Below are 12,328 nucleotides of genomic sequence, written 5' to 3'. Positions count from 1 at the left end.
AGGTCACAAATTGAGTTGACTATGTTATGCACAAGTCACAGTATTCAACTAGATGATCACATCCATTTCTTAGCCAACAGGATCGCTGCCTCATGATATATAATAAACATGAGGCCTGGAAGTGCCAGAGAAAGAACGAAGAGGATAGAAAGAAACATTGAATAGCTACCCATTCTCTGAACATCGTCCATCCTGTGCAATGAATGAGGCAGGGATCCTGTGGAAAAAAAGCATGTGATCACAGAATTAAAGTATTCATCATAATAGGTGGATGATAATCATTGTTAATAATGAATACTGATACCAGGTCCAAGAATATTCTAGGCACCTAGATCCAGGAATAGTGGAGATACAGGAAAAGTGGAGAGATTGTATGGGACAGCCAGATGACTGATAAAGGTGGATTTTAAGGGGTGACCAGAATGTATCTCAGACTTGGGTGAGGGTGTGTGTGCTTTGAATATTTAATTGGAAATGTGAGGCATTCATGGAACAATAAAAATCCCACTTGGTTTCCCAATTAAATATTCAAACCAGGCTAAAATATAGCCAGTGTTGTGTCTTTATTATCATGACCACTACCACCACTATCACAATCTGAAACCCAGAGGAGATCTAAATGCTTGCACCCATTGTTATAGTAAAACTATGTACTTAAATTGTCATGGCTATATATCTTGGAGCACCTGAGCTGCAAAATGCAAACCACTCCTGCATTTAAAAAAGTATACATTCCTCAAGAGGTGTACATCCAACTCTTGTTTCTTGAAAGTACACTCTACTTGCTTCAGTGGAACTTATTTCCAAGTCATATTTTTAGGATTTGGGGTGCCAGTCCTATAAACATCAATGGGAATAAGCTGTGAAGAACGTACATACTTTCTGTGGTTGATGGGTTGCGGCATGAGTGGAACTCTCTAGGTACTTAATTCCAGGATTTTCACAAGATGTTTCTTCAAGATTTACTATTAATTTGTACTCAGTTTGCTCATGATAACAATATTTTTTTTCACAGAAATGTGAACAATCTTGAAAACCCACTAATATATCATTTTGGAGCCACTGACACTTCTTGACTGGTTCATCCCTAAAATTTAGAAAAATAGGCTTTCCTGGCAGTATTTTATCAATATAGACAACTGTTGCCAAAAGCAAGAACAAGTGCTTCTCAGCTGAAGCTTCTTGATCCCCATCCTGAGAGTAATGCCACATGCATCTTTATACCTCTGTAGGGCATTGAACACTCACCCTTTGGGCTGGGTCTCAAATTCTTCTGCCCATTGCTCCTGGGCATCTTCAGTAGAAAGATCCACATCTCGTGTTGTAGCAAAATTCAACTCACTGCCTTCTGTTCCATGGAAATAAATTGCATTCCCATCTGACTGACAGCTATGCTGTAGATAAAAGGAGCACACAGGAGGTATCTATTAAATCAGTTTTGAAATAGCAGCTTTCAACAACTCTGAGAAAGCCATTAAATTATTTAGCCACTGGCTGATTACAGAAGCTAAAACAAAAAGCGAAAGAAAAAAGAGCAAACACTTAATTCTTCTACATTTATCTTGAATAATTTACAAATTACTGACAGTTTTCAGTCACATTTAGGGCTGCTCCCATCATTACTTTTCCCTATCAGCATCATTAAGAAAATTTTTAACATTTAAAAAATATTTATGTCAAATATAAATGATTCAGTAGTAGAGTAAATAACAGCGTTAAAACATGTTACAAGCACTCTAGGACAGTGACAAGATCTTGATGCCCTTCCATGCTAAACACATGCTTAAAATGATTCTGGGTTCTGCTCTGAAGCCTCCATACTCCTCTCAATAGGGCTGCAACAGCAACATGGCAAAGCTGCTTTTGTGTAATGCATGAACACTGCCACATTGATCAATCTCACCCTCAACTGGAAGTTTGTACTGTCCAAGTATCTGAATCCTCCATCCACACTAATCCCCAAACCAAGCATCCTTTCACAAAGTGGTCTCACCAGTCACTACTGCTTAATCCTGCCTCATAGTCAAAAGGAAATCCAGGTTTTGCAAGCAGCGCATGCAATGATTTTGTAGACAACTAGAAAGTCAGATAGGAAAACTTCCTCATGATTGAAAACTGCAGATAAATCCCACATAACATGCTGGTTGACATCACATTGTGGACAACAATGGGTGGAAAATCCTCTGGAAAGAATGGTGGAATCAGTTTTTAAAACAACTACCTTATCAGTAGTGATTTGAGTGTTGCAAATGTTAGCTGTGGTAGGCCAGAGGAAGAAAATACTAACAAGCAAAAGTCTTTTTAGCAGTAGATGCCATACAGTTGTTTTAGCTATAAAAGTAAGACACCATTTCATAAGACTTGCTTTGGTGTCTTTTCCAAACATCTCATGTTGTTGTTCGTTTAGAATTTGAGAACTGGCAGCAAGAGGCTCTTACTACTGGAACAGAAAAGGAAACAATATCCTTCTCCATCCCAGCAGCAAGATGCTGAACTCACCTGCAGGAATGCTCCTGGTCTCTACTAAGCTGGAGGGCAGTAAGGCAGAATTAAGGCAGTAAATTGGTGGGACTAACATCCAGGTAAATGTATTTTGTGATGCATCACTGCACCTCAGTCCTAATTTGTGATGCATCACTGCACCTCAGTCCTAATTCTACTGAAGTAAATTGTATAAATTCCCATAGACTTCTTCTGTGGGTTTTGAGTGGCACACAAAATAATAGGTTCTTACTTACTTGAAAGGCTGCAGCTCTGATTGGGTAACAAAAGTTGATCCATGCTAAGTTTAGCATATGGCATCAGCAAATTTGTAATTGGTCCAGTTTATGGTGGTATGGTTTTTGAATCTAACACAGGATCCATGAAAACTGCAGCTGCTCATGGGCTAAATGGTTCTGCAAACTGGCCCTGTGATGGCACCAACATTGCATCTGAACAGGCAAAATGTGTTTTTGGTAGGAATGCAGAACAGGGCAAACAGAGGCAAAGTAACGTGATCAAGGCTGCACAGTAATTCAGAGAAGTCTATTTTAAAAACTACTCTGAATTGCTATGCAGCCTTGATCTTACAGTTCTCCCAACTCAAAGGGCCGTCTTACCAATCCAATAGAATAGAAATGCACTTCTGTAGCAGAGCCAAAGGGATACATTAAAATTTCATCAAAATAAAGGAGAGCACTGAAACTGGCAGAATGTAGTTTCACCCTTTTCAGTCTGAAAGTCTCATTACTGATGAAGAAAGTGAATTACATCTAAGGTTTGAAATCTTTGCTTCCTTTCCCTGCTCATAACTGTAAGTCAATAAGCATTGTTTTTCCTCTACTTCTCTTCCCTATATAGTCTCTCATTGCTTGACAAGCAGAACACAGTGTAACTAAGTGATACAGTTTTGCCAGTCAGAAATGCATCAACAGGAAACATCCGTGTTAAATTCCTCAGTCTAATAGATTTTGAGCGTTAGTTGTGGGTCACATCCTCCTAAGTATGCTCCTGAGTTAGTGACCTCATCTCTGGGGTTTCAAAACATTTGCTGTCTCCTCTACCAACATTTAATTAGGGTTTTGTTTTTTAAAAAAATCAAAAACAAAAATGAACACTGTCACACCTCTCCCTAATAACTCTCAATGGAATAATCAACATAATGATTCCTTTAGACAGCTGTAGCTTCACAGTTTATTAATTTTTTTGGCAATTCTGGCTACCCTGGAATGAGTATATTGGGCATGTGGGCAATGCCAGCTTGCAGAGGACTGGTGGCAGATGGAAAGAAATCTGCCCAGTGTGCTTGCACCTTTATATGAATCAAGAGTCATCAATTTCCTCCATTAAGGAACTGTTACTTAGCCCACCCAGCTGGAAAGAGTTTTTTTAAAAAAAATAGCTAGGCTCACTGGTTGCATTAAATAAAAATGTAAAGGGCACTTTAAAACAGAAGCTAAACTAGCATTTGTAGGCAAACTGGAACTGCACTGTTTCAACAGCAGCCAATTTTTTAATGGCTGTAATATTTTAAGTGATGATTTTTGCCACTTCAGATAGCTCCTTAGAGAGGAGAGGGTTTTATTTAATTAAAGCCTAGGCAATGCACACAGATTAGATATGAGAAGGAGAGGAAAGAAAAATTAGGATGAAAAAAATTAATTAAAATGCCATTGTCTACCGAGTCATAAATTAGATATTGTGTCTTGCTGGGAATGAGTTATGCTGGTGACTGGAATTTTTAGATTTTAAATCTGATTGCAGATTGATGGAAGGATCCAGTGATGATAACCTCAAATTGATGCACAGTAATATACTTAACAGCATAATTGCCATCATTTGGAATTAAGTGGTTACATGGATTTGACTATGAGGCGATCAGGATGAATCTCTTCCCATAAATAAAAGAAACAGAATTAGAATCTATTCTGCATGAAGTAAACCAAGATTTTAATTATTCCTCATGTATTAGCTTTATATATACTTTAACTCAAATGCTGACTGTAAAGATGAGCTAGATACAGTGATGGCTACTAATTGTGTATTTTTCCATTCAAACACACACCTATCACATGGAGGCAATTTGAGATGTCTGTGTGATGCCTGCTCCATGTGGATACTTGACATGTAAAGTGGCTTATCACATAGCTTGCCCACACTGAATAGAAAGTTTTCAGCACAGTCCTGATTAATTGCAGTTTAGCACATCATCTGCAGCCTAAACTATAGTTTATCTTAACTATGGCTACATAAAACAAGACAGCTTCATTAACTATAATTCAAAGTTGGTTTGTTTCCAGTAACCATAGTTAAGATTAACAACTTGCCCATGTTCAGAGAACATGGCAAACTGCAGTTAATCTAAATCAGATGCAAAAGCTTCCGAACTCCTCATTTTGGCCATGCCACAGAAAGGTTACTTATGAATGAGACCTTTGTGCATTTGCACATTTCCTACTATAGGTTGCCACTGAAACCTTTTGTTATTTTAGCATTATTTACAGAAACATTTTGATGTTTCTATCAATGTCAACTGATGTTGTGACCTCACAGCCCTCTGCTGGCATTCCCCATGATAATGACTTTGAGCCAGATCTCATAGGTCTTAAATCCATCAAACACAGAGTCCAAAGGAGAACTTGCCAAAAGGAATTACAAATAACTAAATTCTGATTTCTATCTTGTTTCTACCCATCCCATCACCCTTCCTAGCAGCCAATGCTCCACAACCATACTGAACACAACAGCTGTTTCTCACACCCCTGACCATGCGAAGGCCCTCTCCATCCAGCTGCTTTGGAGTATATCTGCTGCAAAGGGCCAGTTTATCTGTATTATCCTGCTGATTTTTCCAGCTCTGGTTTAAAGGGCATGAGCAATATTCAAGGGCAATGAAGCCTTAGCATTAGGGAAAACTATACCAGAATGAAATATTCATATGAAATTCTGTTAAATGTAAAGAGCCAAGCTCCATACTGTACCAAGGGTTAAGTGGACAAATGTCAGATGGGGATTAGATTGACAAACTCTTTTATCCTCTAAAACCGTATACAGGCTTAGAGAGATGAAAGGTTAGTAAACTAATCTACTATTCTATGTGGCATATACATTCTTTTCATTCTGTTTTTGAAATGGGATTTTGACAAATGTTTCATGGCCCTTTTAGGACATATCTAATCTCTAATTCACCCACTTTTGCTGTTAAGCTTTACCCAGAGTTTCATGCAACTGCTAAACAAGAGCAATTCAACTAAGCCAAGATGAGCTCTACTTGCTATGCCATGCATTTATATTCTGCTAAAGGAGCTCTCTCTGTATGGTTGCATATCCTCAACAGAAATGAAAAGAAAATGCATTATAAAAGAAAAGGTATTATGAAGACACTTAATCAAATAAATTATAGAAACAAACAAGACAAGAAAAACTGGATTTCAAAATGTAACGTCCTCAATAGTTCCACTGATTGACATAGCTTTTAATACTTGTTACAAGAACACAGAATGTGTTGCTTGTAAAGTATAGCATAAAAGGGCTGTATATTTTTGCAGTATCAGGGAACACAAAATGAGAATTTTATAGGGGCAGGGGAGAAGAAGAAACTAGAGAGATTGCACTGTAGGTCACATCTGTTTCCTCCAAACTTGCCAAAAACATTACTAATATCATTAATGAATCTTGACAGGACCTGGGGCTTTTTTGTGAATACACAACCAAGTATATTTCACACCATGAAAGGCTATTGCTGTGATTGGCCATATCACTTTGGCTTAATAAGCTGAGATATGAACAAGCCTTTTCCTGCACATTCACCCCCGCAGTCCTCTCTTTGCAGTGAGAGTAAACAAACCAAGAAGGCTCTAATTAATGATAGTTACCTATTTCATCCATAATGGGAAAAAGACATTTGGTCTTACCATAAAATGGTTTTCTCTGTTTTATTTGAGCAGATGCTGACAATTAATGAAAAATAACTTTTCACCATACTGTTCCTAATATAATAGTAATACTAGTACATAAAGTTTATGCTAATGCAATATTAATATGCAAATACATTATGAAATAAAACCTTCAAAAACAATTGAAACATTTAGCTTACTAAAACTGAACTTTTCCTTTATTTTTATGTTATGCTGTTTTGTTTCATTAAAACACTATCTAATTGCTGGATCCAGGCTGAGTTATGATTAAAATAGTCATGCCTAACTTAAGAGCCACTGATTTCAATGTGTCTACTGTAAGCATGAGAAATCTGTCTGGCTGTAACCCTATGTGACAGTGTTAAAGAAATTGAATATTAGGCAGGCGCCATCTCTGCTATCTTTTCGGTGCCTTTTGAAGACTTTCCTCTTTCAACAAGCCTTTTAGGTTGAGACCTATCCCAGTCTGCATCTGTGTCAGAATTGTTTAATATGTTTTTTTAATAATGTTTTTAACCCTTTTTTAAAGTTGTTTTTTAAAAAATGTTTTTAATGCTGTTTTGTTTTAATGTATTTTAAGACCTGTTTTTATGATGTTTTAGAGTGTTTCAGTGCTTTGTTTGCCGCCATGGCTCCGGCTTGGAGGTAGGGCAGGATACAAATTGAATGAATGAATGAATAAATCAATCAATCAGTCAGACAGTCAGTCAGTCATTCTGGTATTTGTATAAGATATTTATATATTTTAGAAGCATTATTCAATGGGTCTTACACTCTTAATAAAAAATAAAAGACATTTGGTCTTACCGTAAAATGGTTTTCTCTGTGCATGTAAAAAGCTGGTCTCAGGTGGGTAGCTAGCTCCACCTAGCGGCTGAAGGCAGAAGAGTGCTAAAGAGGTTTTTTTAACAAGGACTTCCTGCTTTGTGCAGCTCCTTATTTCAGTTTTTGATAACAAGCCAACCAACAGGAGGAAATAACAAAGAGAAATAATAGGAACCATCGACATGAAACAGGAGACAACAGCACTCATACACTCTCTGCTGTAGGCCTAAGATGAAAAAGACAGTGATGGCAGCACAGCTCTCCTAGGGAGTGGCCCTGAGACCAGCATTTGACATGCACAGAGAAAACCATTTTATGGTAAGACCAAATGTCTTTTCTTCTGTGCATGAAAAAGCTGGTCTCAGATTTTTTTTTTATTATTTGTTTCATTTTTAGACCACCCATAGCTAGTAGCTCTCTGGGCGGTGTACAAAACAGATTAAAAATACAATATTATAATAAAATCAATCACATATATCAACAACAATATTAAAATAAAACATAGACATAAACATTAACATTAAAAACATTAAAAAGCCTGGGAGTACAGCCAGGTCTTAACCTGGCGCCTAAAAGAAAGCACCGTAGGTGCCAGGCATATCTCTTCAGGTAAGCTGTTCCACAATTCGGGGGCCACTACAGAAAAGGCCCTAGATCTGGTAACAATCCTCCGGGCATCCTGGTGAGATGGTACCCGGAGGAGGGCCTTAGATACTGAACGAAGTGAACGGGTAGGTTCATAGCGGGAGAGGCGTTCCACAAGGTACTGCGGTCCCACACTGTGTAAGACTTTATAGGTCAAAACCAGCACCTTGAATCTGGCTCGGAAACAAATAGGTAGCCAGTGCAAATGGGCATACCAAAGCTGAAAGTCATCTAGGTAAGGAAAGACATGGACCCCCTGCGTCCTGAGGTGTGCCACCAGAGCAACCATGATTTTTATGAATACTCTGGGGGCAGATGCCAGACCGAAGGGCATAGCCCTGTACTGAAAGTGATCCTCCCCCACTGCAAACTGGAGGTAATGTCTGTGTGGCTGAAAAACAGGGACATGCAGATAGGCATATCTCCCTTTCTCAATGCCTCCTGGATGGACAGTAAAATTTCCATGCAGAACCTGCGGTATTTTATAAACTGATTTAAGTTCTTCAAATCGAGTACTGCCCTGAGTACCATCTTTTTTCATGATGGTAAAGAAGACTGAGTAGATTCCTGAAAACCTCTCGCCTGTTGGAACAGGCTCTATTGCCACAATCTGCAGAAGGTGGGCAATCACTTGAAGAGTCCTTTCCTGCTTGTCCAGAGACATTGAGAGGGGATAAACTTGGTTGGAGGGAGGGAAGTGAATTCCAGCCTCAGTCCATATCTGAGGCTGTGCAGTACCCGTTGGTCTGAAGACATGTCCCTCCAGCCGTGGGCAAAGTGCTAATGGCGTCCTCCCACCTGAGGGACCCTGGAGTCAGAATTGATGGTTATTCCCCCGAGATTGGGATCCAAAACCCAATCTATTGGGGAAAGATTGTTGGCTTTTAGACTGGGTACGTTGCCCATTCCAGAAGGGATGGCTGGTACGGGACTCCTATGCTCTTCCGAATGCCCTGGAACCTCGAAAGGACTGGGAGGGCAAATAAGGATGGAAAAGTCAAAGGAAGATTCTTTTGTCGCCTCATTTTTTGGCAAAAGGCATAGCTTTCTTCTTTTCCTTCAACTCCAAGACCCCAGCTAGGGTGTTGTCACCAAATAGTTTGCCACCCACATAGGGATCAGATGTGAGATTACAGCAGGCTGCAGTATGCTGCTAATGACCTTGCCCAAAACTGCATGGCGTCCATGGATGCATCTTCCATAAAGGTCACGGCTCTTGAGATTTTCAGAAGAGACTTCAGGATTCGAGCCAGATCCTGCGCTGGCCATCCAATAGGTCCTCTAGCCACAGCAGGGATGCTCTTGCAAAGACTGAGGAGGAGGAGGCTGCTCTGATGGAGAGGCAATGGCCTCATGAATCCTCCTAAGGCCTAGATTCAGGTTGCGCTCTGACGGATCTTTAAGGTGGGCATCCGAGTCTTTCGGATTCAAGAACGGATTTAGTAAATTGACTATGGGGGCGTTGACCAGAGGAACCTTGAGGTGGTCCATGATGCATTGTTCCAATGTATAGTTTTTGTTGGCAGTTGCAACCGATTTCTTGAACTGCAGCAGGACATCAAATTCGGACTTGATCACTTTAGGCAACAGTGATGGAAGTTTTAGCACCCTTGACTTGAGTTTCGGGTCTGGACACATAGCCAAAATTCTAGATGCTGAGGGAGCTGGAGGATCTTCCAGAGAATGTAGGTTCAGAGCTTCCATTGCTTTGCACAGGCGTGGAAGGAAATGAGCCTCCTGGAAAATCCTATTGGTCACTGCTTCCTCTCACTCCAAATCTCCACTCCATTCTTCCTCATCGAGGACAATCAGCTTGTTGTCTGGGTCCACTGTTGCCTCCTCCTGAAGTTGAGGATGCCTGCCCTGTGAGGCGGCATAAGGGTCCGGTGATGCCCTGCGTGGTGGTTTGGGGTGCGTTTGAAGAAGAGCAGAGTGTAGTGAGGCCCTGCGCCACTTGCGCTCTTGAAGGTGGCAGAGTGGGTGCTGTGGCTGGTGTGTCCTGTGTGGGGTGTTGAGGCTCAGCTGCTGATGTGGAAAGATCTCTGGCTAGATCCATTAGGAGAGAATCTTTCAGCTGTTCCTTTAATTGTTGTAGCATGTGCAGTGATAACTGAAACTGTAGAGGTTGAGCATGGGAACAGTGTGGATTGTGCACCACCTCCTGAACTTGGAGTTCCTGACGTGAAGAGGGTGAAATGAAAGATGCTTCACCCCTCTTCTCCTGTAACACACGGTGAGACGTAGCTGTCTCAAGGAATCCTTCAAACTCCTCAGGAGAAGATGATGTAGAAAAAATCACCTCCAGGGTGGGCTGGAATTGGGTGCCTTCCTCCTCAGATAGGGATTCCAGGTCCCTTTGTGACCTGCACATGTTGCTATGAGCCTCCTTTAGTGCAGGACCCTGTGCATCACCAGGCCATTGCCTGTCGTGACTGGTTCCCCTACTTCTTAGGTGCCAGCCGTTGTGGAGCCACCCTGTCCATGACAGTACATGCCTCACCCTGTCCGTGACAGTACACGCCTCAGCCACTTTGTGCCTGCTGGAAGAGGGGAGGGCTATGGCTACCTCTACCAGGGATAGTACCTAAAGGCCCTAGGGCCTGGTTAGATAATGGCGGAGGCATGACTTCCATAGTAGTGTGAAGCTGAAATGACTTAGGTTTCTTTGGTGGATAGTCTGATTTGTGTGTTGCCTTCCCCATGGGTGCAAACCACGCTGTGGGTCTTATGGGGGCGAGGAGCTGTGATAATAGCAGGGCCAGGTGATGACAATTTGCAGGGCCACCCGAACACGCTTCTCCCATGGCTTGAGCGTCCTGCTGAGGCCTTCTGCGGGCAAGAGGATGGAGGAGAGGGTGGCAGGCACTTGGCATCCTGGGGAGCACACGACAAGAGACATCCCCGCTCACGCCGTGAAAGGAGGAGGCTGGTCGGGTGATTGCTGGTAGGCAGGCACAGACGCACCTGAGAAATGAGGCTGGGGGGGGCAGAGTCCAATGAAGAAGACAGTGGTCTCGCAGCTGAAGCGGTGGGGCGGCTGTTTCGCAGTCAGCTCAGCGCTGCTGCGAAGTCTCGGGGGGGAGAAACATAAAATGACAAACCCCTTTTTTTGTTTTAAACAAGACACACGTAGGAAACAGTAAAGGAAGCGAAAAGTACAGACACACAATAGGAAAAAAACACCAAACTATACAGGCCTGAACACAGAGAGGAGCCAGATCAACCGTTCTTGGTGGAAGGCAGAAGAGAAACTGAAATAAGGAGCAGGAAGTCCTTGTTAAAAAACAACAACACTTTAGCACTCTTCTGCTTTCAACCGCTAGATGGAGCTAGCTACCGACCTGAGATCAGCTTTTCCATGTACAGGAGAACTATGATTACCAGTCTTCGAAAAAGCCAGGATCATAAACTATGGTTTGAAGTTAGTTTAAAATCCTCACATGCTCAAAAGTCAGTAAGCATGGTTTCCTGGACTGGACAAAATGGAAAACGATGGTTAATTAGAGGCTTCCTGATTTAATCACAGTTGGTGCAATTGCACACATGCCTGCCATCACCCCAGATGACTATGGGGGCTTCCCTAAGGGGTTGACGCTCTTGCCTCCATCTTTCTTGATGGCAGGCATGCACACTACACATGCATGTCATGTACACTGACATGAGAGATAGATGGGGCATGCAGATGGGCTTATTAGCCCCATATCACCTGTACTGGGACTCGGTGTTGGGCTACAGTGCTGCAGGCCTGGGACAGGCTGGTGACCAAAGGCCCAGTCATGCCTGTTGCTGGTCCTGCATGAAACAATATATAGACCCAGACAAAATGCTGAGCAGCCCTTATGCACTTTGGCTTCTGCAATTAATTTATAGGAAGGGCTCAGTAGTAGAGCATCTGCTTTGCATGCAGAAGGTCCCAGGTTCAATCCCTGGCATCTCCAGGTGAGCTGAAAGAGACCCCTGTCAGACACACTGGAGAGTCACTGCTGGTCAGTGTAGATAATACTGAGCTAGATGGACCAATGGTCTGACTTGGTTTAAGTCAGCTCCTATGTTCCTATGTATTTGGCCAACACAAACTATACACATTTCACATCACTCTCAACCACTACAGACAAGAACATCTTATTTTGAGGGGAGAACATGCTACATTAAAGTATTCCAAAGACAGTCTCTGGTCACCACTGTGATGTTCCTGTATTAATGTAAATATGGTAAGTGCTGTTTGTATAGAAGATATATGGTAAGTGGAATGAAAGAGGAGGGGGGAGTAGATGAGCAGTAGAATGCTGGATGATTGGCTGAGCGTTTGAATGGCTGAGAGTATAAATGGACGAATGACAGTTGAATCTGAGAGGAGTTTTGGAGGTGTTAGAGAGGTGTTTGAGAGGTGTTTTGGGTTGTTTTGGTGGGTGTTAGGTGGTGGGTGTCAGGAGAGTGTGGAGAAAGAGGGAGTGGGAGTT

The 12,328-nt window shown here is 41.8% G+C and overlaps 1 protein-coding gene across 3 annotated transcripts in view; it reads right to left on the bottom strand.

Moving 5' to 3' along the window:
- Window positions 1–12,328, bottom strand: part of RELN (reelin) — a 504,997-nt gene that overhangs the window by 221,363 nt on the left and 271,306 nt on the right. For 2 of the 3 annotated variants that reach the window (XM_061640446.1, XM_061640447.1), the window contains exons 11-12: window positions 1,249–1,394; window positions 170–217 (exon numbers count right to left, since the gene is read on the bottom strand). In XM_061640446.1, coding sequence (XP_061496430.1) covers window positions 170–217; window positions 1,249–1,394 — 194 coding nt within the window. The remainder of the gene's footprint in view (window positions 1–169; window positions 218–1,248; window positions 1,395–12,328) is intronic. The other variant, XM_061640448.1, reaches the window with a different exon arrangement.

This window comes from Rhineura floridana, chromosome 8 (genome assembly GCF_030035675.1).
Source record: "Rhineura floridana isolate rRhiFlo1 chromosome 8, rRhiFlo1.hap2, whole genome shotgun sequence".
NCBI lineage: Eukaryota > Metazoa > Chordata > Lepidosauria > Squamata > Rhineuridae > Rhineura > Rhineura floridana.
Note: the sequence above shows the minus strand (reverse complement) of the source record. Positions and strands in the feature narration are given on the sequence as shown.